The sequence below is a fragment of the Leucoraja erinacea genome, chromosome 23 (genome assembly GCF_028641065.1).
Source record: "Leucoraja erinacea ecotype New England chromosome 23, Leri_hhj_1, whole genome shotgun sequence".
NCBI lineage: Eukaryota > Metazoa > Chordata > Chondrichthyes > Rajiformes > Rajidae > Leucoraja > Leucoraja erinaceus.
Genome location: NC_073399.1, coordinates 24,164,862 through 24,192,843, shown reverse-complemented (window position 1 = coordinate 24,192,843; position 27,982 = coordinate 24,164,862). Strand labels below are relative to the sequence as shown.

Below are 27,982 nucleotides of genomic sequence, written 5' to 3'. Positions count from 1 at the left end.
GGGATGGAACGGTGCTCCCGTGAGAGCGTCCTGGTGAGGGGCTGGAACGGTGAACAGCGCTCCCGCTGGAATGGCCCAGCCCGAGGGAGGAACGGCACTCCCGTCGGAGTGGCCCAGCTCGAGGGTGGAACGGTACTCACGTGAGGGCGATCCGGTCCAGGGGCTGGAACGGTGCTCCGGTGGCTGGGGCGACGTTCTGGCGGCAGTGTCCAGAGTCCTGGGTTCAGCCGCGGGCCAGCGGCTGCGTGTGCTGGACTGGAGCGCGGCGGCTTCGACCACCCCGGGCCGCGGTGTTTGAACCGACCCGTTCATGGGGTTCGGTGAGCCGCGGGACTGTTTGTACCATCGCCCGGTGGGTAATCGCCTCAGCGCAGAGGGAGAAGAGGAGGGAAGAGACTGCAGCCCTAAGATTTTTGACTCCACCACAGTGAGGAGGTACACAAAAAAGCTGGAGAAACTCAGCGGGTGCAGCAGCATCTATGGAGCGAAGGAAATAGGCAACGTTTCGGGCCGAAACCCTTCTTCAGACTGATCGGGGGCGGGGACAAGAAAGGAAAAAGGAGGAGGAGCCCGAAAGCTGGGGGATGGGAGGAGACAGCAGGGGGACTGAGGAAGGGGAGGAGACAGCAAGGACTAACAAAATTGGGAGAATTCGATGTTCATGCCCCCAGGAAGCAGACTCCCCAAACGGAATATGAGGTGCTGTTACTCCAATTTCCGGTGCTGCTCGCTGTGGCCATGGAGGAGACCCAGGACAGAGAGGTCGGAGACGGCGTGGGAGGGGGAGTTGAAGTGCTGAGCCACCGGGAGGTCAGCTTGGTTATTGCGGACCGAGCGGAGGTGTTCGGTGAAACGATCGCCCAACCTCCGCTTGGTCTCACCGATATAGATCTGCTGACATCTACCTCAGCTATTGTATCCGCTGCTCTAGATGTCAGCAGATCTATATCGGTGAGACCAAGCGGAGGTTGGGCGATCGTTTCGCCGAACACCTCCTTTTTCCTTTCTTGTCCCCGCCCCCGATCAGTCTGCAGAAGGGTTTCGGCCCGAAACGTTGCCTATTTCCTTCGCTCCATAGATGCTGCTGCACCCGCTGAGTTTCTCCAGCTTTTTTGTGTACCTTCGATTCTCCAGCATCTGCAGTTCCTTCTTAAACACAGTGAAGAGGTGTTTGGAGGACTCACTGTGGTGGATGTTAATTTGTGTTTATTGTTGTTTATTATTGTATTATTGTATGTATGACTGCAGGCACGAAATTTTGTTCAGACCGTAAGGTCTGAATGACAATAAAGGAATTCAATTCAATTCAATTCCATCCTCAGTGAGGGGGAGTGATAGCAGAATTATCAACTTTTATCTATATCATTGCCCTTATCCAATGGATCCCAATTTTGCTTAATAACTTCTTGTGTGATACCTTAGTCAGGGTATTGAGTATAGAAGTTGACATGTTTTGTTTTTTTTGGTTTATTTTATTAGAAGTTAATACAGCACAAAACAGTACAGTGGCACCTAATTTTAGGTGCCAACTATGTAATACCGTAATCCATTCTATGTACAACCTCTAGTTTTATGTTATAAGAAAGAAGTAAGCAGAACAAGAAAAAGAAAGCAATAGAAAGGGGAAAAAGTGGAAAAATAGATGGTAGAGAGTAGAAAAACGTGAAGTGTGTATATAAAAAATAAAAAAGGAAGAGAGAAAGAGGAAAGTAGAAATAGAAGAGAAGGCCCCTTAAAAGAGAATTTTTCAAATCTGTATTCGGAGATGTAGCTCTATCCGCGTCATGAACTGAAATCGGCAATCCTTACGGCACCGCTGCATCACATGATTCCAAAAAGTCGATGAAAGGAGACCAACTCTTTAAGAATTGGTCATATTTATCTATTAGTCGGAGTCTCATTTCTTCAAGGCGTGCTATGTCCATCATATTCCTAATCCACATTTTAACCGTTGGTGTGGTTGTATTTTTCCAAAATTTAAGTATCAATTTCTTTCCAATTATTAACCCATAATTAAAAAAAACATTTTGATCTTTATTTAAATTGGTATCTTCTCCTATTATTCCAAATATAATCCATTCCGTTTTGGGTTCTATTCTTGACTTGAAAATCTTTGTAAATATATCAAATATATCACTCCAAAATTTATTCAACTTTGTACATCCAACAAATGAGTGTGTTATATTAGCGTTTTGAAACAAACATTTATCGCATCTGGGAGAGACATTTGGATAAAATTTATTCAACCTCGTTTTTGAATAATATAGTCTATGTAATAATTTGAATTGAATTAAATTATGTCTTGCATTGATAGAACAGTTATGTGTATTCATCAAATATTTTTCCCATCTATCCTTCGAGATCTTTGTCATTAGCTCTTGTTCCCAATCTTCCCTTAATGCTTCTGTTGAGGGTGATTCTCTATTTAAAATATTATTATAAAAGTATGATATTAATTTTTGTGAATCAGCCTTGATATTCATTGCTTCTTCTAAAGGATCTAAAAATATAGTTTGAAATCTATGTGTATGTTTCTTCATAAAGTCACATACCTGTATATATTTAAAATATTGATTATCCTTCAATTTAAATTTTAATTTTAATTGTTGAAATGATAACAGTTTGCCCACTTCATACATGTCCCCTACTTTCCTAATCCCCAGTCTATCCCATTGTTGATATGTGTTGTCGATGAGAGAAGGTTTGAATGCGGGGTTGTTCAATAGTGGGGTTAGTACTGATAAATTATTTAATTTCAAGGATGCTTTTATTTGTTTCCAAATTCTTATTATATTGTGAATAATTGGGTTCTTCTTATATATTATACTATTCAATTTTATCGGTGAGAGCAGGATCGTTCCTATATCGTGCGGATAGCACTCCTCTTTCTCCATTCTTATCCACTCCAACTGCTGAGTGGAACTATCTAGCCAGTATATTATGTTCTTAATATGCACTGCCCAGTAGTAATATATAAAGTTAGGTAATGATAAACCCCCCACTTCTTTAGATTTGCACAAATGCTTTCGTTGAATTCTATGTGTTCTGTAGTCCCATATAAAATTAGTGATAGTGGAATCTAATTTTTTGAAAAAATATTTTGGAATATATATTGGGATTGCTTGAAACAAATATATTAATTGTGGTAAGAAAGTCATTTTTATAGCGTTAATTCTACCTATCAATGAGAGTGGAAGCGTTTTCCAAAATTTATGTGGCGACACCAGTCCCGAAAATTCAACAGCACACAGCGGTTGGACCTCCATTAATTTAATCGTATCATTCAGTTTATTTAATAGTGGTATAAAATTGGCACTAAATAATGATTTGTGTCTTCTCGTAATTTGAATACCCAGGTACTTGAATTTTTCTGTGCAAATTTTGAAGGGGAATTTTAGTAAATGTCTCGAATCCTGTGGTTTTAAAGACATAATTTCGCTTTTATTCCAATTTATTCTGTATCCTGAAAAAGAGCCGAATTCCTCAATTAGTGTTAATAAGGTGGGTATGTATACTCGTTTGTGTATTAGTAATATATAAAAGGATATCATCAGCGTATAATGACATTTTATTCTTTGAGTCCTTGCTGTTATATCCGTGAATATTCGGGTGATTTCTAATCCTTTCGGCCAGCGGTTCTATCATAAGGGCAAATAGCAATGGTGATAAGGCACACCCTTGCCTATTACCCCTTGATAAGTAAAATTTTGGAGATAGCGTATTGTTAGTTAATATTCTTGCCGTAGGTCTATCATAAAGTAGTTTAATCCATCTGATAAAATTCTCTCCCATATTAAATTTTTGGAGTACCTTGTATAAATACTGCCATTCTACTTGATCAAATGCCTTCTCTGCATCCAACGTGACCACTGAGATATCTTCATTGTCCTTCTTATGAGAGTACATTATATTAAAAAGCCTTCTCAAATTATTAAATGATTGTCTTTTGGGTATAAATCCCGTTTGATCCGTATTTATTAAATTGTTAATATAATTATTTAGCCTTCTAGCTAGAATCTTTGCTAAAATTTTCTGATCCGTATTTAGAAAACTCACCTGTCCATGTTCTCCAGAGATGCTGCCTAATCTGCTGATTTACTCCAGCACTTCGTGTCTCTTTTTTTTATAAAACCAAAAGCTGCAGTTCCTCGTTTCTAATTCTATGTAAATCTTTGTTCCGTGCTTAAACTGTGATCTGTAATTTCCATGGATATATGACTGTCTTATTTTACTATTATAGGAAGTGTGGCTTAAGGGCTTCCTCAACCCGAATAACAGAAGCTCCAGCTTCCATTGGCCAGGGGCATCTCTCATGCTGCTGGCTGCAATCTTACTGCTGTGTTGCTATGGCAGCCAGCCAAATGGAAGGTAAGCAGTATCTCATTAAACATAGTATCTGGCATAAAAGACTCGCGGCCGCTTCTTAATGTCGGAACGTTTTGCAGTGCAACAAATTTCTATGATCAATGTATCAGCTCAGGCATATAATATTGCAAAGATTAGTGGGAAGCTAGAACATTGGGAAGCTTTTAAAAACCAACAGAAGGTAACTAAAAGGGCAAGACTGGGAGACTAGACGTAATATGAAGGTAAGCTAGTCAATAATATAAAGGAGGATAGCAGACGTTTATTCAGATATATAAAAAGTAAAAGAGGCAGAGTGGACATTTGACCCTTGGTAAACGATGCTGGCGAAATAGTAATGGGGAATAAAGAAAAGTCAAATTAATATTTTTTGTGTCTATCTTCACAGCGGAAGACACCAGCAATATGCCAGAAATTCAAGAGAGTTGGGGAGCAAGTTATAGTTAGGTTGTTATTACTTGGGATGTTAAAAGCTATCTCCAGATTCAGGGACAAATCGTCCCAGCTCTTATCAGGCAATTGAATCATCCTATCTCCAACTAGAGAGTGGTCGTGAGCTACCATCTACCTCATTGGAGATACTCAGACTATCTTAAATTGGGCTTTACTGGACTTTTTCTTGCACGAAATGTTATTCCCTTTCTCATATATCTGTACACTGTGGCCGGCTTGATTGTAATTATGTATAGTCTTTCCGCTGACTGGATGGTACGCAACAAAAAAAAGCTTTTCACTGTATCTTGGTACAGGTGACATTAAACTAAACTAAATTGAAAGGTCTGAAGGTGGATAAGTCACCTGGACCAGATGAACTACACCCAGGGTTCTGAAAGAGGTAGCTTTAGAGATTGTGGAGCCATTAGTCATGATCTTTCAAGTATCACTAGAGTCAGGAGTGGTCCCAGAGGACTGGATAATTGCAAATGTTACTCCACTGTTCAAGAAGGGATCGAGGCAAAAGAGGGGAAACTATAGCCTAACTTCAGTGGTTGGTAAGATTTTAGTCCTTTATTAACAATGAGCTTTCTGAGTACTTACAAGCACATGATAAAATAGGGCAAAGTCAGCATGGTTTTGTGAAGGGAAGATCTTGCCTCACAAATATGTTGGAATTCTTTGTGGAAGTAGATAGCAGATAGACAAAGGAGAGTCAATGGATGTTTACCTGGATTTTGAGAAGGTCTTTAATAAGGTGCCACATGTGAGGCTGCTAAACAAAATGAGAGCCTGTGGTATTAGAGGGAAGATTATAATAATAATAATAATAACTTTATTTATAAAGCGCTTTTAGACAACATCAGTTACCACAAAGTGCTGTACATGGGAAGTCAACAAAAAGTTATTACAAACTACTAAAACCATTAAGACGACAGGACTATAAAAACAGTAAAAATTAAAAGACATTAAAAGCACTAAAACAGGAACAATGTCTCAGCCAGTGTCGAAAGCCAGTGAATAAAAGTGAGTTTTTAGGGAGGATTTAAAGATGGACAGTGAAGGGGCCTGTCTGATCTGCAGCGGCAAGGTGTTCCAGAGTGCCGGGGCAGCAACAGAAAAGGCTCTATCCCCTCTGAGCTTCCGCTTAGACCTTGGTACCTCAAGGAGCAGCTGATCCGCTGACCTGAGGCACCGGGCAGGAGCATATAGGTGGAGCAGCTCAGAGAGGTAAGGCGGGGCGAGGCCATTCAATGATTTAAAAACAAATAAAATAATTTTAAAATGAACTCGAAAGTGCACTGGGAGCCAGTGAAGGGAGGCCAAAATTGGCGTAATGTGCTCCCTCTTTCGAGTTCCGGTTAAAAGGCGAGCGGCAGCATTTTGGACCAACTGGAGACGAGCCAACGAAGCTTGTGAGACTCCAGAGTAGAGCGTGTTACAGTAATCCAGCCAAGATGAAATAAAGGCATGGATTACTGTTTCAAAATGCTGCCGCTCGAGAATGGGCTTCACCTTTGCCTGCTTCCTTAGGTGAAAGAAGCTGGACTTAACCACTGCGCCTATTTGTTTATCTAATTTAAAATCACCGTCCATCATAAAACCCAGGTTTAAAACTGTTGGCTTTACGAACACTGCAAGTGGACCCAAGTCAACAGAGGGAGGTTCACGGCAGACATTAGGGCCGAACAAAATCACTTCTGTCTTTTTTTCGTTAAGTCCCAGAACGTTTAAGGCCATCCAGGACTTAATGTCCTCAAGACAAGACAGAAGTGATTTTAGGGAATAATTATCTTCTTTCCTGAGTGGCATATACAACTGGCTATCATCCGCGTAAAAGTGAAAGGAGATGCCATGCCTTCTTAAAATTGAGCCCAGTAGAAGTAGATAAAGGGAGAAAAGCAGGGGGCCTAAAATTGAGCCCTGTGGAACCCCATATGCCAAGGGAGCAGAGGAGGATTCAAAGCCACCAAGGCTTACACGCATGGTTCTATCTGCCAGATAGGACCTGAACCATCCCAGGGCACTGCCACAGATGCCCACTTGTTGCTGTAATCGGGAAATTAATATTCCATGGTCCACAGTGTCGAAGGCGGCAGATAGGTCCAGCAAGACAAGAACCACATAATTACCGGAGTCGTTTGCCAGGAGGATGTCGTTAGAGACCCTTAGCAAAGCCGACTCTGTGCTATGCATAACCTTGAAGCCAGACTGAAAGACCTCCCGGATGTTGTGCTCATCCAGGAAGAGTTTCAGCTGAGCATAAACTACTTTCTCCATGATTTTCGAGATAAATGGCAGCTTGGAGATTGGCCAGGACAGTCTGGTCCAGGCCAGGTTTCTTGAGTAGTGGTTGCACTACAGCATGTTTAAATTTTACGGGGACAACCCCAGAAGACAAGCTACTGTTTATGATGGCGAGGACCGACTGCCCTATGCTTGATTAGATGAAGGCAAAGAGAGAAAATAATGGGGATTTTTTCTGGTTGGCTGCCAGTGACTTGTGGTGTACAGCAGTGGTTGGTGTTGGTTCCGCTACTCTTCACGTTGTATATCAATGATGTGCATGATGGAATTGATGGTTTTGTGGCCATGTTTGCAGATGATACAAAGATAGGTGACTAGGCAGGTCGTGAAGAGGCGAGTCTGCAGAAGGACGGACAGGTTGGAAGAGTGGGTAAAGAAGTGGCAGATGGAATACAGCATAGCAAAGTGTGCAGCGTTGCACTTTGATAGTAAGAATAAAGGCTTAGATTTTTTTAATATAGAAAAGATGATTCTATAGAAGACGATTCAGTAATCGGAGGTGGCAAGGGACTTGGGAGTGCTTGTGCAGGATTTCCAAAGTGCTAATTTGCAAGCTGAATCAGTAGTAAGAAAGGCTAATGCAATGTTAGCATTCATTTCCTGAGGACTAGGATGTAAAAGCAGGGTTATAATGCTGAAGCTTTATAGGCACTGGTCACACCGCATTTTAGAGTTTGAGAAGTTTTAGGTCCCAAATCTGCAGAGAGATATGCTGACGTTGAAGACAGTCCGGAGGAGGTTTACAAGAATGATCCTGTGGATGATTGGGTTAACGTGTGATGAGTGTTTGATATCTCTGGACCTGTACTCATTGGAGTTTAAAAGGATGAGGGGGCACTTCATTGAAACTTGCCTGGATAAAGTGGAGAGGATGTTTCCACTAATGAGTGAATTTAGGACCAGAGGGCACAGCCTCAGAATAAAAGGATATACCTTTCGAAAGGAGATGGATGAATTTATTTGGTCAGAGAGTGGCGAATCAGTGGATTTTTTTTTTTGCCACAGATGCCTATGGAGGCCAAGTCATAGGATATTTTTAAAGTGGGTATTGACAGGTTCTTTGTTCGAAAGGGTGCCAAAGGTTATGGGGAGAATGCATGAGAATGGGGCTGAGAGGGAAAGATAGATCAGCCAAAATTGAATGGCGGAGTAGACTCGATGGGCCGAATGGCCTAATTCTGCTCCTATGACTTATGAACTCTAATTGGTCCAATTGATGACTAGTTATATAAATAGGTTGATGAATAACCAAAGCAAAACACTGTCAGCTGATGTCGCAAACTACTAAGAATAATACACCTAACATTAAAGCCTAGAAAATTGCTCTCTTCATATCTGTGGTGATTTATAATGAAGATATTTACTTAATTTCTGTTATTCTGATTAAATTCAGTTATTCACTTCAGTAGTTTGATATATTTGCAAATAGAAGTTTAGTGTTCTATTGTGTACAACAGCCAGAAGATCTTAACTTAATGATAGAGGCTTTAATGCTAGCGCAGTTTTATATTGGTCAATCCGAGAAACATTGACCTTGGAAATGGAACCGTATCCCATCTTCATTGTCAGCGTAAAGGTCAGATCATGCTCCCTCAGGATATCACATAGTTTACCTTTGCATGTTCCTTGACAGGTAAAATGTTTTGACTAAATTTCATAAGTAACTTCACTGATGTTAAGAATAAAAGCTTATCACAATTTAACTATAGAGCAAGCATGTCCATTATTTTGCTTTGGGATTTTCATGACATTCAAGTTTAACTTTTAACTAACTCCACAGTGGTTAAAAGTTGATGCTACATCCATCTTAACTGATCAGCCATCTGAAGAATTTATATAGCTAATAAAGGATGCATGCTGAATCTCTTCTTTATCATCTCTATTTTTAAATAATATCCTGCCGACATGCAGTTTGGCAGTTATTATTCATAACAAGTCTTGGTCATCGAGAAGGGAAGCAGAGGAACAAACCCTGCTACGATGCCACCCTCTCCCTGTTCTTTCTGCATTTTGCTGCTCTGCGATTTGACAGAAGGACATACTTATTGAAGCTCGGGAAGAGAATGTAGTAAGAAAGGGCTCCTAGGTTAGCAATCCCCTCACATTAATTATTTCAGCCCTACATTTGTTTGAAGTTGCTTTTCTTTGGAGGAATTATTGATCCAGTTGCTCTCACTATTTTTCTGTATACATAAATAGATGTAAAATTAAAAACATCGTCGTTGCTTGTTCCTACCACATTTGCAGAACTAGTAACACAGAATTTCGCTAACTTCCAATTCCTTAAATATCTGTGGGCCTCGATACAGACTCTGCAGCCTTTTGTGCTGCAAACTGTTGCATGAAACATTGTAAAAGATGACTAGGAAAAAAAAGACAGCAATAAGAGACATGAAATAGTTGCCCTTTAATCAGGTTACCGATAGGATCACAGGGTTTGCTTAAGGTTATTGAATGTTCTTGTCATTGTCTAACTTTTGCTTATTGACTGAAGGCAGCTAATTCTTATACTTTCTCATAGCCAGGGCACTGCAGTACTGAATGCAGGAATACTGTTCCTTCTGATATTTATCAACCTGTATGTAATCGGAAGGCAAGGGCGACTGAAAAAGGGAGAGGTCGTTGCCAGACTACAAGAAATCATCAAGAAGCTAAACGGTGAATAAACACAAACATTTTGATGCAAGGAAAGAAACCATTATGATGGAAAGGGTGCAGAAATGATTTAAGAGAATGCTGCCAAGACATCCCCCCTCGCACCACTTGCAATTGGCCCTGACTGTACTCTTTATCTCTTCTCGAACTTCCCTTCGCATTAATTCGAGAATCTTTTGTATTTTTTCCTGTACTCCCCCTTCAACTCCATCTTAATACTCCCAATTTGTCAATCCCTCCCCGCCCCCACTATTTAGTTTAAACCCACACGTGTAGCCCTAGCAAACCTGCCTGCCATAATGTCGGTCCCCCTCCAGTTAAGTGTAACCCGTCCCTTTTGTACAGGTCATCCTTACCCCAGAAGATATCCCAGTGGTTTATAAATCTAAATCCTTGCTCCCAGCACCAGCCTCTCAGCCACACATTCAGATCCCCTAGGTCCCTGTTCCTGTCTTCACTAGCACGAGGTACTGGAAGCAATCCAGAGATAACCACCCTGGAAGTCCTGTTTTTCAGTCTCCTTGCTAACTCTCTGAACTCACATTGGAGAACCTCTTTGCTCTTCTTCCCGATGTCGTTTGTGCCTACGTGCAGAACTACTGCCGGCTGGTTCACCTTCTCTCTCTCGCTGGAGGATGTTCTGAAATTGGCTCGTGACATCCTGAACCCTGGCACCAGGGAAGCAACAGACCGTCCTCGTGTCTCATCTGCCGCCACAGAATCTCCTGTCTGTTCCTCGGACAATGGAGTCGCCCACCACTATGGCTCTGCCCGACGCCGGTTCAGTCCCATCTCTAGGATTGGAGCCACTGATGTGTCCGCCGCTCGGACTGGAAGCATTGTCTCCCCCGACAGTTCCCAAGAGGGCGCACCTATTTTCCTTAGGCACAGCCACCTGGGTCTTCTGCACTCCACGGTTACCACCCTTTCTCTCAGTCACACACCTTCGTTCTTCCCGTATCCTCGGCATGACTACCTCACTGTAGGTCCTGTCCAGGAAACCCTCATTTTCCCGGATGGCCCTAAGGTCATCAAGCTGCTTCTCCAGTGCCCCAACACGGTCCTTCAGGAGCTGAAGCTGGACGCACTTGCCACAGTTGTAGCAGCCGGAGGCTCCATCCGTGTCCCTGGGCTCCCACATTCTGCAAGCATTACACGGTCTCGTCCTCTCCAGCTTTTTGCATAGCCTCCTCTCCTAAGACTCTCGAGCCAAAGACTCACCCTTTACTCACAAGGCACTTCCCTCACTGCCGCTCCCCTAGAGCAGCCTTGCTTATATTGACTGATAAATTGCCTAATTTACCAATTTACAAAGCAAATTCCTCAGTTTTAAACTGTTTTTCCCCGGTGACATACCTTTCCCATGGGTTTCGGCCAATAAGCTCTTCTCCCTGCTTCTCTTTGATTGCTGCTTGTCTAAGATCCACGTAAGCACTGGGCTGTCCATTCCCTTAATATCAAAACTCCCATTGTGCTTGGACTCTTGCTCCTTCCCGTTGTTGATCTGAGCCAACCTTAGAATTGTGATTTTGGTACTGGCTGGTCACTCCTAAGGTACGTTCCAATTGACCTTTTTCCAGAACTGAAGATGTTTTGGAGTGAAATGCATCCTGAGGTTTCCCTAATTACCCACTGGCATCCTTTACTCTGCCTGATGGTCACTCATTTGCTTGGCTGCATTAAGCAGTGGGATAACCATCTCTAGACCATGCAATATCCAGCCTCTTTGAGGCCAACACCCAAGCTATTAGGAAACAATGTGCTTTTGTGCATTGTAATACAGAGAGATTGTTCAAGACAGCTAGCGTTTATGCATGCCTAGTTTAACAATGCTTGTCATAAAATGATAAAGTGTAAAACTTTTGTTCTTATTTGTATAGAATAATATTGTTTGTTTTAATTGCTAACCTCTGTTTTGTTCAATGTTTGCAGAAACCCTTGTAGGTAATGGCAATGTTAAATGGGAGAATGCATCGTACCCAGACCTCTTTATACCTTCTGCTCCATCTTGGTCACTCCACTGGGCTTATAGAGATGGGCATCTCGTAAATCTTCCTGTCTGTTTACTAGTGGAAGGCGATGTCATTGCACTTAGACCCGGCCAAGAGTCCTTTGCCTCCTTGAGAGGTATTAAGGTAAGCTTAGCTGTTTTCCTTTGAATTAATTATGGACAACAGTCCTTTGAAAAGGAAAGTTGCACTAAATACTGAGCGGTGATAAACATGGTATAACTTTCACAGAGGAGATAGTGGGGGGAGAATATTTTTGTCAATGTATTTATAATGGACACGCTACATGGATTTCAAAAACCCTTTGAAAAGGTACTGTAATTTGGGGTATTAAGGAGATTATGAACCATAACGTGGCAAATAAAGAAGTAAATGTTAGTTGTGAAAAGGACATCGGGACATTGTCAGATCCCCGGCGCCGGGCGATCGAACCTCGCGACAGGGCTGGACGAACCTTCTGTGGCGTTGGAGCTCTCGACTACCCTCACCCGAGACTGTGAGCCGTTGATGGTAAGTCCGCAGGCTGCGGTCGGAGCGATCCCAGGCATGGGATCAGCTCCTGTGGTAAGTCCGCGCCCCGCGGTGGGGCTCACGACAGTCCGAGGCGGCTTTTCAACTCCATCGATGGCAGGCCGCAGAGCCCGGAGAATGTGATCTGAAAATTGATCACCTCTCCGGGAAGGCAAGAACCTGAAAAAAAAGTTTCTTCCCCCCCCCCCCCCCACATAAAACAACAGAAGAACATTAAAACAAACTTTAAACAAAAGCTAAAAATAACAAAAGGGATGAAAAAACGAAAACTGCCGGCAGGACTGCCATCTCCTTCCTCCAGCAAGGTTGTAGTGTTTAATAGCCTGATGGCTGTAGGGAAGAAGCTGTCCCTTAAACTGAACGTTACAATTTTCAGGCTCCTGTTAGGCTGTGGGCCAAGCATCAAAAATGTGTCACTCAATATTCCATATCTCAATTTATTTGGTCGTATTATGTCCAGAAAGGCAACTTTCCATTACCAGAACTTCTTTAACAAGGCGTACAGTGGTTGTGCGAGTGAGGAAAGATCTGAAAAATTGGTGTGGGAAAAAGTGAAATTGTACAATTCAGGAAAAAGTAAGTAACATTTTATCTAAACAATGGGAGGATGTAGAATGATATTTATTCTGAAATTGAATACGAAGTGATGAGTCTGCTTCATTTATAGAGGGCATTGGTAAGGTCACATCTGGAGTATCATGTACCATATTGATCTCCTTGTAATGTATTGGAAGCAGAGATGGTTTACAAGAGTAATTCTGAAATGGGCAGGATGTCTTGTGAAAGGAAGATACAAAATGTCTTCAGATAAACGATCCCGATCCAAAACGTCACCTATCCATGTTTTTCAGAAATACCTAGTTACTACAGTACTTTGTGTCTTTTTGTGTAATCCAGCATTTGCAATTATAAAGTTGTATAGAAACAGGCCTTTCTGCCCAACTTGTCCGTGTCGACCAGGCTGTCCTATCTGTACTTGTCCCTCCTGCCTGTTTGTTTATACCCATATCGCATGTACCTGTCCAAATGTATTCTAATTGTTGTTAAAGTATCAGCCTCAACTACTTCCTCTAGCAGCTCATTCCATATACTTAGCACCCTTTGTGGGTTGGTAGTAAATTTTTCCCCTCTCACCTGAAATCTATGTTCTCGGGTTCTTGATTCCTCTGCTCTGGGTAAACAAAACTCTGCATCTATCTATTTCAGTCATGATATTGTACACGTCTATTAGATCATGTCCTGCACGTCAAGGAATAACTTCCTAGCCTGCCCAGCCTTTCCCTATAACTCAGGCTCTCAAGTCCTGGCAAAAGCCTTGTAACTCTTCTCTTTGCTATTTCCGTCTTAACAACATTTTCCCTATAGCAGGGTGACTGACGCTGAACACAATGCTCCCAATGTGGCCTCACCAACGTCTTGTACAACTGTAACATAGCATCCCAACTTTTATACCATACGTAGAATTGATTTTTGATTTAATTGATTTTTCGGAACTTGCATAGACATGGGATAATTGAGAGGACTCAATGATTGTGGGATTTTCATGAAGTATGTGGCAATGAATTGCATTCAATCTTGGGATAGACCAATATAAAATGAAAATTAGATAGCTAAATATTGTCATTTGGGTCTCTGAAGAGCATCCTATTCCTAATCTAAATGAACAGAATAACATTTATGGAGAAAAGTATCAAGATGGCAAAATTCAATTTTGCTCCCTGATGATCAAACAAGTTTGGATAATATAAATTAAATTTGAGCATTAATTAATCCTAATGATCAGTCATATCAGTGCGTCTCATTGGTTGTGCGTGTTTTATTGTGTCTTACTGAACATCTGTCCCTCTTGCTCCATCTTTCTTTGCTTGAAATAGGATGATGAACACATAGTACTGGAGCCTGGTGATTTGTTTCCACCTTTTTCTCCCCCACCGACACCCAGAGGAAAAGAAAAGAAGGGGCCTGAGATTCCTCAACAACACAGGCTCTTCAGAGTAGTGAGGACTCCAGTTCTTGAAAATGTTAGGTAAGAGAAGCTAAACATTTCTTGAGTTTCAGTGGAAATACGCTGGTTTCATCTCCTAGCCTTGAAGTGATGTCTTGAAATGCACCAAGGTGCATAATCACTATTTGCGTAATTGGATATTGATATCTGTGTAAAGTTTCCTTTTATTCCTGGGACAAATGTTTTATTGTTGTACATGGGTAACTGCAGAAGATCAAACGACTCAACTGATTTACATGCAGCTGCACTAGATATTGCAAGACCTTGGATGAGCAATAAGCTGGTTATATAGCTAAGCTGTTATATTTAACCATTTAATAGTTATGTGGTACTGGATAATTTATGCGTAAGTTGATATTGTGACTTCAGTTTGTACAATTTCTTTTGGTACAGTTTGTAAATCGAGTGAATAATTATTAAAGTGCCTGTTTATAAACCCAATTCTGGAGAATGGTGATCATTGTTCATAGTATGACCTTAACAAAGCAGTAGATTTCAGCAAACTTCAAAATCGAGGCATATTTCTCTTAATTAAACTCAAACCACTTCTGTTAGATGCATGAGTATTAGGAAAGTGAGGGCTGTGTGTGCATAAAGATGTGTTCTGGGCTGAAGTATACAATGCGGGAGACATCGCCATCCAGAACACCCTAAGAAACCAGGCAATTAATTAACCAGAAATGATTTGAGTAAATAAATGGTTGAAGGAGAGTAGACTCAGTTTCCTGAATGACTGAAGCAATGAGAGTTGGTGATGTTCTTGCTGCCTGTAAGAAATTGATCATTGTATTCACTATTATAATGCAGACCATGGGGAGATCTAAGTACTTTCAGTAAATAGAGGAGCTTTAGTCTAATCCGTACCGAGAGTAGCTACATGCAATGCAGATTACGTTTAGCTTGTGTACTGCTGAGCATGGGCCATTGTCACACAGAATCTGATTTGAAGTAATAATTGTAGACATTGTGTGGTGCAGTAAGGTGACACACTTCTGTACAATGCTGCAAGAATATAGTATCCGTGAATCGATTCCATTATCGATGGATCATTGGAAATAAAAATAGTCAACAATGGCCAAATGTGCGACAGCAGGTCTGTGAATTTCTTACTTGCAGCAGCTTAACAGGCATGTGACACAATACACGCAGATAAATATAACAATTTAAAAAATCAATCAATTAATAACTATAATACAAGTGCAAAACCAAAAATGAAATGCACATGAAGTTTTAGACTGCGTAATATATAACTGGATAAGGACCAATGTATACCAAGAAATGTATTTGGTTAATATATTGCACTGCACTAAAATTCCTTTGAACAGTTTGTTATTCTGATTGGTTTGTTATGAATAGGATAGTTCTGTAATTTTAGTCCTCTGTTGTCACTCACTCATTAGATTAAATCGCTATGGAAGATTATCCCTTGGCAGGTAAGTGGCCAAAGAACCAAAAGGGAGTTGATGGGCATGTGAGAAAGAATACGTTGACATGGTATAGGGGAAAAGGGATGTTTAGTTTAGAGATACAATATGGAAACAGTCTCACCAAATCCATTCCGATCATTGATCATCCATTCCTAGTAGTTCTATCTTATCCCACTTTCTCATCCACTCTCCACACACTAGGGGCAATTTATAGAGGCAAATTAACCCATCAACTTGCATGTGTTTGTGATGTGGGAGGCAACCGGAGCACCCAGAGGAAACTCACTCAATTACAGGGAGAACGTGCAAACTCCACACAGACAGCACCCAAGGCTCTATTAGCTGCACCACTATGCTGCCATTCTTGGTGTGTACTATTTTTGCTGTGCAGGCAAAACAGTTGTTGCATTTGGTTTATTAGGCGGAGTCTGGACCTGGCACTATCTCGACCTGTCACTGCGCTTGATAATGAACGCTATACGGTGCAATCAACGATGGAGAAATACACTGTTCCTTGCGTTCTGGTAAGTCGCTTTCATGTCATTTTACAATAGAGAGCTTGCAGAGTTCCTTCTGAGTTGTATAATAAAGACTTGAACACCGGATATCTCATTCATCAACTGCTAGTGGAGCCACACTTTGTGTGCAATGTAATAATGTTGCATCGTGTACACATTTGCTACCAGGATATTTCCTTGCCTCCCTCAAGGCTGGGACCAGTTAAAATTCCCTGTTCCCACCGTCAAATTCCACGTTTTCATTACATTTGGGTTAGTGTGCCGGCGGCTGTCACTCTACTAAACAACGTACCTCGGCGACTGCCAATCACCCCCCCCACCCCCCCCCCCCCCCCCCCCCGGACACTTATTATTTTTTTTTATTCAAATCGTTTGCTATGTCGCTCTTCAAGGGAGATGCTAAATGCATTTCGTTGTCTCTGTACTGTACACTGACAATGACAATTAAAATTGAATCTGAATCTGAATCTAAAGGGACTATTATAATCCAAGATGACATGTAAATGGCATATTACAAAAAAAACTAGTTTTCTTTTTTTTTTACGTGCATGCATGTTAGTGGAGTTGCTGTCTCACAGCTGCAATGAGCCAGGTCCACTCCTGACCTTGAATGCAGCCTATGCAGAGCTTGTATGTTCTTCCTTAGACCATGTGGTTATCTTCCAGGTTATCTTCCACATCCCAAAAATAATCTGGTTGGCAATTAAATTACACCTAGCAATGCTAGGATGCTAGGAGATGTAAGATGGGGAGAGAATAAATGACAATAAAGTATGTGGAGGAATGGGTTAGATGGTGTTGTTCCAGGAACATAGACTGAATAGGCAAAATGACTTCCAAAGCTGTAAGGAAACATGAAAAATCCTTCAGTAATTGGAAATATTACTATTTTTAATGTGGATTTGACCAGCGGGAGTTTACCATTTCATCTCGCATATCATTTTCCGCTGGGCTTTGAGAATATGGCCACATGGAGAGTGCAGCAGAGAGCACTTCGCAGGCAGTGACTATAATTCAGTTGTATATTTCAAAGTTATGAAAATGACAAGGAGCAGAACCAGATTTAAATTGGACACTCCGTACCGGTTGAAATACAATTTGGCCTTTAGACTGGAAGCAGCTGTTTAAAAATAAGTCACCGTCAGGGCAGTGGGAGGCACTCGGAGAGGCTCACTTTTTGCAGTTTTTTGCCCGGATCATGTCAGAAATTTACTTGCCAGCGGGGTCGATCATGGCGGAAGTCGTGGAAGCAAGAAGATTGCTTTCTTTTGGATGATGCGACTAATTAAATGCAAAGCCGAGACAGTGAGCAGTAGAGCCCATTTCCTTTGCAGAATAAATTGTATTTTGGAGTCATGGGTGGGCAAGTTGGGCCGAAGGACCTGTTTCCACACTATCACTATGACTATAAAGAAATACAATGCTGTTTCTTTGATATTCTTTGATATTTAAAAAAAATAAAGGTACAGTTCTTGAATCCTTGTAAGATAAGTACTATTTTATGCCCGATAAATGTTTTGGATAGGAAACTTTTTGAAAGTGTGAGTATGTGATCTCTGTTCTTTACTTTAGTATTTCAGAATAATGTGGCAGGCAGGCAAACAGCCAAGTCTATTGGAATCAAAATGTTGGAAATGCAGTCCAAAGCTAGGAGCTATTACAACATGCATTCAGAAGCTATGTCCGGAAGGTTTAGAATGTTGAACTCGCCATCATGTCGAAGTAATTAAGATGCTGCTGTAGATCAACACATGGGGAAGCTGACAAATATGAGGGTGTGGAAGAATGCGTTGTATGGATTAAGTGGAAAATCGTCATAGACCAGTTGTTATATTGTGAATTTTCATGCAGTTCAGTAATGATAGTGCAGCTGTCACAGCTGTTGGGTTTGGCTCTCTTTACTTTGCTAGATGGCTTTTGGATCAGAAATTTGTGGATTCTATAATTCAGAGTTTTACCAAAAATCCAGGTCAACTTTCTGTGCAGTTTGAGGGAGTGCTACATTGCTGGACGTGTGTGTCTCCGTATGGACGAGGCATTGTCTTGCCTGCTCTCAGCCGATGAAACTCTTTTTGGGAAGATCAGGATATTGGCCCTGTGTCCACTTTTATATCTATTCCTCAGTCAACAATCCAAAAACACATTACCAGGCCTGTATCACTTACTTGTATTGGGAGGTTTTCTGAAAGCAGACTATGTATACTGTGTTTCAGACATTGCAACAGGTGGTAAAGTGCTTCAGGCTAGTTGTGGAATATGCCATGTAAACTAATTTCCATTAACTGGTACTGGTTTAGAGTTGATTTCCCTGTCTCCTTTTGTGAAGCACACATGCACAGAAACTGTAGAAAGTGTAAGTATGATTTTGTGCTGTTCCAGGACTAAAATTCAGTGCAAATCTAGATTTGGTGCAACTGACACTTAGAGGAGGATGTGTGCTGTTGATTTGTTCTGGAATCACGCTCGTCCTGATACAAGTATTAATGCTTGTTGCAACATAAGTAATCGTATTTAAAAGTGGAGTGAAATTCCAAGGGTATTGTGTCAATGCAGAATAAATGCTGAGGATTGTTTATTGAAAATGTCTGGTAAAGTTTCTTCAAACAGTTAATTTCCTATCCCTGTTTGTATGTAAATAATGCTTAAAAAATATTTTGAAATAATTGATTTTGGTTATTTAGCTAAACAATCAGACTATTCCATTAGAAGATCTTCTGCATCATGTTTGTTGAAGGGCTTCCTATTAATCATAGCGGATTTAATCCACAATTCTATTTTCTTTGCAGGCTGTATTTCTGATTACAAACACTGTGCGGTTTGTTCTTGATGCTCCTGGAATTGGCAATTGGAAGTTTACCTTCTTCCAACTTCAGGTAATAAGTTCCAGTCAAACAGTAACACCAACTTCATAATTTTGAATAGTAGCATTTAACATCTCCCAGCAAGTCTTCCCTTTGTTCACTGGGCTGATAATTTAGTGGATTGATCACGAGGCCACACTGCATTGAAAGAGATAACATCAATTCTTAATGCAAGCCTGAGCCCTTTTAAACCCCGTATCTCTGGATCAGGTGCATGACAGATGATCTCCAACCAGGGTCATCAGGGAAGCATATGAGTGTCTTGGGATGTCCTGATTAACATAACATTGCTAAAATAAAATTAACTTCACTGTTTGACATACAGTAAACCCTCGTTACAACAGACCATACCGGGGGGGGGGGGGGGGGGGGGGGGGGGGGGGGGTGGGGGGGGGGGGGAATTATGTCTGTTATTGTCGATTGTCCGGTATAACCAAGTAAGATATTGTATGTAGTTAAACTGCATATGATGGTTAATACATAAAGAGACACAAAGTGCTGGAGTAACTCAGCAGGTCAGTTCACATCGCTGAAGAGCATGGATAGGTGATGTCGGGACCCTTCTTCAACTGATTCAATCTGCTGAATTTCTCCAAAACATCTTGAAACTAGGCACTGAAGCACCAATAAGCACTTTTCCACCGGTTCACGCAGCTGTTGTTGTGGCTCGCATTGTAGCCCATGGGGACAGCGATCTCTTCAGGCCACTGCCAATGACAGGTTGCGCTTGGTCACCATGAGGTTTCCTCCCTTCTCACCTGCTGCCTCATCAAAGGTGGAGTAAATTGGTGCCTCTGTGGGGGGAGCGGGGTGGAGACACGGGGGTAGTGGAGGGGAGAGAGATGAGGTGGGAGAGGCCAAGTGGACAGCGACAGGAGGTGGAGGAGGTGGCGTCAGTCGAGCGGACAAAGTGGTGGTAGAAGTGGCAACTGGTGCACTTTACGAGTCGGGTGGGTTGACCTCAGAAGCTTGTGCTCAAAGCGGCCAGGGATTTGGTGTGAGCCAAGGGTCTGTCCGCAATAGGTAAAATCTGTTATAAAGGGAACTGTTAAACGTAGATTTACTGCCCTTTAGAGATCTAAACTAAATTGCTGTTATTCATGCTTGCATGAATAACAGCAATTTTTAAAAAACATTTTAAAAACAGTCTTTTTTTCCATTATTTTTCAGTTTGTAGATTTTTATAATATACACTAAGATTTAATATAGATGTAGGCTCATTATACTCTTTTAATTATATATTTTTCTTTTGTGTCCTTGTTTTCGTATTTAAATAGTCCTTGAGGAAGCTTTATTCAGTTTTTGCTCGTGTCCCAAGAAAGGAACGATTTCTGGGTTAACTGGGTGTGAAATTTGTCTTTGGTAATCCAATGCTGCCTTTGGGACTTGGTAATTGTTACAATTGAGTAGCTAGCTGCTACAATTAGTCTGAAGAAGGGTTCCAGCCCAAAACTGCCTATCCATGTCCTCCAGAGATGCTGACTGACCTGCTGAGTTACTCCAGCACTTTTGTTTGTAAGCCAGCGTCTCCCTTTCCCTGTGTCTACAGCTCACTATTACTGCTGGATTAATTTAATTAGCTGCCTGTAACTTCTCTCATTCTTGTACTATTAGTTGAACGTGTTTTGATCATGTCCAAACATTTTAAAATGATCTTGAGACATAACATTGCTACTGAATTGTCTCCTGCATGTGTCCATGCCTCCTTAATTCCTATTCACAAGTGATGGCAAGTTGATTTCAAACCTAATGGGGAGGGGGTGGGGTGTTAATTTGTACACAGTTATTCAATAATCACAGTTTGCCATGATTACTTTTCATATGTAGGTGAATGGCGTTCTGCCCATTCTCCCCTTGTTCTTTCCTGTGGTGTGGGTGCTGGTCACGGCCTACGGAGAAGCTAGAGTTCTAGCACAGTTCACCAAGGCTGGTGCTCCTGTTGGCATGGTAAGGTTTTCAGTCTAAAATTAAATGTGGGATAACGGCAGATTAGATAGATACTAAGGAGGGCAAGACTTTTACTGACTTTCATTTTAATTAAACATAGCCTCTCATGAATGCGTACTCAACATTTGTAAACTGTTGTGGATATAAAGTTATGAATTCTCATCCATTTTGTGAAATCATTGCATAATAGTTAAGTTGTAGGAAAATTAATTTAATTGTATGTTACTAAATCAGATTGCCTGCACTGATGTCTGTTTTCTGATGGTTCCTTTGACAAAGTTCTCAGACCTGCTGGAGCGTGCATTGGATATGTTTATATTGTGCAGGATTGGCGAGTCCACCTTCTGATCCCAACTGTGAAAGTAGTTTGAGTTGAGTGGTGTTCCCAGATTGCCTGATTCTTAATGAATTTCAGACAGTCTGAAAATAGTTTCTTAAAATTTGAAAATCAATTTATTTATATGACACATAGAAAATGGCTATTTGGATGACTGAACCCATGTTGGTATAAAAATGCAAAGTTCCAGAAGTACTTAGCACGTTTGGCATTGTCTGTGGCGAGACAAAAAAATCAACATTTTGGGACAATGAACTTTTTTCAGAATTCATATCACTAACCGTCAGTTTTGATACTCTTCTTTATTGAGGTACACTTTGACAAGTTCTGATTAGAACTTATTTATTCTTTCCATGCAGATGGCAAAGTTTTCTGAAGATACGCTTAGCAGTTACACAGAAGTGGTTACTACAAAGGTAGAGATTTATAGTTGAATTACATTTCTTGAGTTTTGAATCTGTATATGTCTGATGCAGTTTTAATTTGTTCCTTGCCGATTGTATTTGAAGCATGGCCTGTTGTGGGGGTATGAATAAGTATGAATGAGCATGGGTTTTATTTGTCAACAAGACCACTTTGATATTTTTCTTAGGAACTCACCAGCTGTGCTTTCCTTTCACTTTCATACTTGCTGTATATGCTAATTATTCTCGTTGCTTTGGTCTTATGGTGATACTTGCTTCAGGTGGCAAAGTGTTACCAGGGGTGTGAAGTGCAACTTGTCAAATTTATTGAAAACTCCCCCTGGCAATGTGGCCTGTTGGCACCCAATTACAGAGTAGGATTTAATTTTCCATTCAACAGCATATTCATTAGAACCATGTGATAAGTCTGTCACCAGAGCCATGGGTTGAAAAATGACACAAACCAGCTGACATTCTCTCTAATTGTTGTCTGCTATTGCCTCTGTGAATGGCTAAACCCCTACTGTAATCCCTCCTCCTCAGGCTCAAATGCTAGTATTATGTAAGGAGTCAGCAACACCAAAAAAAGTCATAAACCAAGGTACTTTTGTGATTTTGCTTCACTTTGGGATTGTTAATTCATCCCAGCTGGAAGCTAGCTCCAGCTGTTTGGCTGTTTAATTATTTTTGATCAAAAAGTAATGACAAAATTATGGAAGTTAATTTGAGGTGGCATTCTTCACCCATGCAATTCTTTTGATTACGATGTTTTGCTGCATTTGGCACAGGAGGGGAAGTCAAATAATAAATTTATCGGATTCCTGATGGGAGCTTTAGATGACAACATTCTGCATAATCTTTTTCTCCACTTCATTGTTTATTCTGCCAGATAAGGGCCAAATAAATGTTCTTTTTTGTTCTGAATAGCATTGTTCTTTTTTTTCTGCATCTATCCTGAGGATATTGTGGGAGAACTTTAGTGAGACTGTTTTTGCAAAAGGACTGCTGTAAAATCAATGTTGGGTGTTGGAGTAGCCATATTTTTCCTTTCTTTGCAGCATAAGCTATTTGACCTGACCAATCTTTGGCTTGAAGGGAATTGAAGGGAAAGGACATGGCAGGCTGAATAGAAGGGATAGGAAGGAGAATTCTAAATGTTGGAGGGGATCTAAGTAACATGAAAGAAAAATGCGAGCTGGAGAAGGGAGTGGGAATGTCATTCCCCAGAGAGAAACTGCAGATGTTGGTTTCCAAAAACAACATGAAGTGCTGGAGTAACGCAGCATGTCATGCAGTATCTCTGGAGAACAAGGATAGGCGATGTTTTGGGATGAGTCTTCTCATGACAGGTCAATTAAATAACGAAACAGTCGGAGCTGGCATCCAGCTGGGATGAATTAACAATTCCAAAATGAAGAAGCATCCTGACCTGAAAGGTCACCTATTCATGTTCTCCAGAGACACAGCCTGACCCGTTGTATTACTCCACAACTGTAAATACAAAAAGTACTTTTCAAAAAGCTCAGTATTTGTTTTTAACATGTAATTTACTAAAATTTCATAATATGCACCTTTTTGTTCTCTGCTTCTTTACTTGGTAAAACCTTCATTTTTGCCAACAGGAAATTCTGTTCTGTATTTGGGGTCACTTCTGGTCATTACTGCGAGGAAAGTCACTTAGCCTTTGCTACACATCCAGTCTGCTTCAGAACCTGGGCTCGGTCACTGTGAGTATTCATTGTTTTGGTACATATGTTTGGTATTGTGGGCATCTTCTTATCTGATACAAGAAATAACACACATTTTCTGTGAAAATCAATTAGGTATTGGCATAGAGTATTTCTTTGCAGAATAGGCCGTTTGGCCTGTCAAATCTTTGTAGGATCTCAGTACATTTCCATCAGTCCCATTTCCCTCGTTTGTTTTCCTGAAATCTATTCTATCTCAAATATCTGACCCTCCTGCCATCGGCCCACTCAAGAGGCAATTTTTACTGTGGGCACTTTGCCCACCAGCTCAACTTTGGAATATGGCAGGTAACTGGAGAAACAGGAGAAACCCACATGGTCACGGGGAGAATATGATAACTCCATACAAAAGTACCCAAGATCCTTACAGCCGCAGGAACAATAGTAGATGTTCACTAGTAAAAATAGTGAAGACTAGTCAAGACTAATGAGATTTTAAGAAGGAAATCACCCTTTGCTACTTGAAATTTAGTTAAAAAAGTTATCTTGCAAACACCAATATATTGTAATGTAGTTTACATCTGCCTGACATTGGATAAGACTGATCAATCTGAAGAAGGCTCCCAACCCAAAATGTCGTCTGTCCATTTCCATCATGGATGCTGGTTTGAACCACTGAGTTCCTCCAGCATTTTGTTTTTTTTTACTCAAGATTCCAATTTCTTCCATTTCATGTGTCTCTGGACACATTCATTTAAAAAAAAAATTATGTTTAGCTCGTTAGAATTTGAAAGATTTTTAGTTTCTGCCACTTACAATTGGGCTTCCTGAAGTTCTTAAACATATTCTTTGAAGGGGCTAAAGCAAGGAAATAATTTATCTGTTTTAAAAGCACTGTGGAGGAAAACCTTCAACCAGGAAGATGTACAGGAAAAACTCCAGTAGTCCAGCATCTGATTGTTCAGAAATCTTGATAGTCTGCAGAGTGAGACCGGAACTAGGTACTGGACCCCAATCTGGGGGTGCAGCCAGTGCCTGGGTTGGGATTCCGGATACTGGGGTTTTGGCATTTCAGAAACAGTCAAGGTCTGGAGCACTTTTATATTTCCCCACTCCCCAAGTTGGATTGATTGGAACATGCATTACCGCTGTGTAACGTAAATAAACTGAAATAAAAGTGGTTGAATATTATTAAAAGTAACATCTAGTAGTCTTGAGCAGCACCATAAAGCACCAAAGGGTGCAGGATTATCAGTGTTTTACTGTGTGATCAGTTGGGAAGAAAAGTAACAAACGGAATTTAATACATCAAAGTATGAGGTGATATGGGGAATAACAAGTCAAGAATAAACAATAAATGGTAAGATACAGAGTGGTGTGGACGAGCAAAGGGACTTTGCTAGGCCTGTCCACATATCCTTAAATAGCAGGACAAACTAATAAGATGATATGCTTTGCATTATTAGCCAAGGCATAGAATATAGGAGCAGAGGGATTGTACTTGAACCACATTCAACACTAGTTAGGAAACCGCATGAGCTGTGTGTACCCGTCTTGTGACCATGTTACAGGTCGATGTGATTGCAATGGCAGAGTGCAGAGGAAATGTACGATGCCATGGCTGTTTTGGAAAACTAGTTATGACGGAGAGATTGAATGAGGTGTTTTCATTGGAATAGAAGAGGCTGAGGGGAGGCTAAATTGAGATGTATAAAATGATGAGGGATTTGAGTGAACTAAATACACAATACACAATACAATTTATTTGTCACTTTGAACCTCATAGAGGCTCAAATGAAATGTTGTTTCTGCAGTCATACACAAATAAAAAAAGACCCAAGACACAACACAATTTACACAGACATCCATCACAGCGCATCTCCTCCTCGCTGTGATGGAAGGCAAAAAAACTTATCTCTCTCCTGCACTCCCCATTCCCCTCCCGATGTCAGAGTCAAAGCCCCCGGCGGGCGATGGCAATTGTCCTGCGGCCATTAACGCCGCGCCGGGTGATGCAAGGCCCTGCTCCGGGTCTTGTTGTTGGAACCCCCGGCGGGCGCTAGCAAAGTCCCGCAGCCGTTGAAGCCGCGCCGGGCGGTGATGTAAGGCCCCGCTCCAGGTACTCCTCGACCCCGCGACTCGGGCGGGAGAAGTCGCCGTTGCGAAAGCCCCGAAAAGCGGTCTCCCAGCAGGGACCCGCAGGCTCCCGGTGTCACTGTCCACCGAAGCTGCGGTAAGCCTCCGAATCCCTGGGGTCGGGTCGCAGCAGCGCGCCACCACCGCTCCACCCGCTCCGAACTCGGCCAGCTCTACGATGGTGAGTAGGTCCGCAGTTCAGCGACTGGAGCCCTAGGTTGTTCCTGCTGGAGGCCGCACCACGTTGCAGCCCCAATGACAACGGAGACCCGACAGGGAAAAGGTCGGGTTCTCCGTGCAGGGGAATGATTTTAAAAGTTTCCCCGCCCCCTGGGTTATAATTGTCAATTTGAATTGTTAGGTGCTTTGCTGTGTGGACAAGCAAGGAATACTGTCCTGGCCCAATCCCAGTCCGGAAACGGTTCTGTTCTTTAGTGGCCGTGTGGAGCAATCACATGACAGCCTAGAGGACCTGAAAGATGACATGTCCATGAGATCATTTTGTCATCTAGAGATGGAAGAAGAGAAGGATGAGGTGAGTGTCTCCCTTATCCTGATATTCGTAGTAGAACCAAAACTGCTGTTCAATTTTTTTATTCCATGTTTGTGTGGTTAATGTGAAAATGTAATGGTCAAGATTATCTGTTGTGGAAAGAAAACATTGTCGTACCCAACAAACTTATTTTTTTTTTTTTACAAAAAGTATTGTGTTGTAAAGTTTACATTAAAAACTATTTCAAAATGAGGACAGAATGAGAACATTTAATTCCACCGTGTGTCTTTAGAACTCTGAATGTCCACAGTTGCAAAACCCAACAGTGGTCTTTGTTAAAGGATAGATTAATGTATTGCATGGGCCCAAGATTATCGTACTTCCTGTTTTCAGTATGCCATGAATGTTTTTGATCCTTCCCTACTACTCCCTCTTTCACCAAACCAGAACCTTCCCTCAGAGTACATGCATGACTAAACCTGTTGCCATGTTACTACCATAGAGGAGCAGATGACCTGGAGCTTTTCTCCACCCTCATCCATAGCCCACTTCTAGAAATAAGCACAATCTGAGTGAAGACCGAACCCTACACCTCAGGACCTATATGATTTGATGGATGGCACTAAATCAATAGCAGTGTGAATAGCTGTACTCCTCAACTTAGGACAATGTTGATTTGTACAATTTTTAATGATTGAAGATTTGTAATTTCTTTGTGTTAAGCATTGAGTTTTGTATTCTAATGGGTCTGTCCCACTTAGCGATTTTTCAGGCGACTGCCGGTGACTGTCAAGTTGCCGGCAGTCGTCTGAAAAACCGGCAGCTGGAACACAGACACACAGACAGACAGACTCTTATGTTTTTCTTCCCCCAATGAGCCAATGAAATTCACCGATCAGCACTAGCTACAACCTACGAGAACCTAAGTGAGCCTTCGACCTCCTGGCTACCCACTAGGACCTCCTGGCGACCCACCTACGGCACGAGAATTCTCGCTACTCTCCATGGCGGCTTCATTCTAGTCGGCGCTAATTTTTCAACGTTGAAAAATTCGCGTCGACCATAATGAGGCCGCGACTAGTTCCCAGAATGCGGGAACTCCTCACAACCATGAAGGCTACTCCCCGGCAACCACCCGCGAACATGTGGCGACTGCATAGTCTCCTGCAGTCGCCTAAGTGGGACAGGCCCATAATGCTACTACAAGTGCACAACCTTTTATCCGAAAGCCTTGGGACCAGACACTTCTCGGATTTCGGAATTTTTCGGATTTACGAATGGCAGATTTTTAGCGTAGATTAGGTAGGTAGCATGGGCGGCTTGAAAAGTCTAGAGCGGCTGCCTCCTCCCCGGAGACCGGGGAATCATTGTAAATCATTGCTTAAATGTTAGTCAGTTAGTTTGGAGGGATTTTATGTGGTGGGGGGGGGGGGGCTGAAGGGGGAAACTTTAATTCTTAGTCCCCTACCTGGTCGGAGAGGTGGGGAGCGGGCAATGCCTTACCAGGTCGCCGTGCGATAAGCTCCGGAGTGCTGTGGCCGCCGACACACAACATCGCGGAGCTGGGGTTGCGGGCGTCCGGCCGCGGGCAGCGCTGGATTTGGAGCGCCGCGCAGCCAGGGGTAGAGTTGCCGGGGTCAGAGCTACAACCGGCGCCGCCCGCGGCCGGACGCCCGCAGCCCCAGCTCCGCGATGTTGGGAGTCGGCGGCCACAGCGCTCCGGAGCTTACTGCACGGCGACCCGGTAAGGCATTGCCCGCTCCCCGCCTCTCCGACCAGGTAGGGGACTAAGAATTAAAGTTTCCCCCTTCACCCCCCCCCCCCTCCCCTTCACATAAAAGCCCTCCAAACTAACTGACTAACA

General features: G+C 42.0%; 1 protein-coding gene across 3 annotated transcripts in view; it reads left to right on the top strand.

The window, feature by feature from the left end:
* Positions 1–27,982, top strand: part of tmem94 (transmembrane protein 94) — a 110,786-nt gene that overhangs the window by 13,363 nt on the left and 69,441 nt on the right. For all 3 annotated transcript variants that reach the window (XM_055654107.1, XM_055654106.1, XM_055654108.1), the window contains exons 3-12: positions 4,241–4,368; positions 9,629–9,765; positions 11,695–11,897; positions 14,177–14,328; positions 16,156–16,258; positions 19,039–19,125; positions 20,941–21,060; positions 21,757–21,813; positions 23,424–23,528; positions 25,987–26,160. In XM_055654107.1, coding sequence (XP_055510082.1) covers positions 4,241–4,368; positions 9,629–9,765; positions 11,695–11,897; positions 14,177–14,328; positions 16,156–16,258; positions 19,039–19,125; positions 20,941–21,060; positions 21,757–21,813; positions 23,424–23,528; positions 25,987–26,160 — 1,266 coding nt within the window. The remainder of the gene's footprint in view (positions 1–4,240; positions 4,369–9,628; positions 9,766–11,694; positions 11,898–14,176; positions 14,329–16,155; positions 16,259–19,038; positions 19,126–20,940; positions 21,061–21,756; positions 21,814–23,423; positions 23,529–25,986; positions 26,161–27,982) is intronic.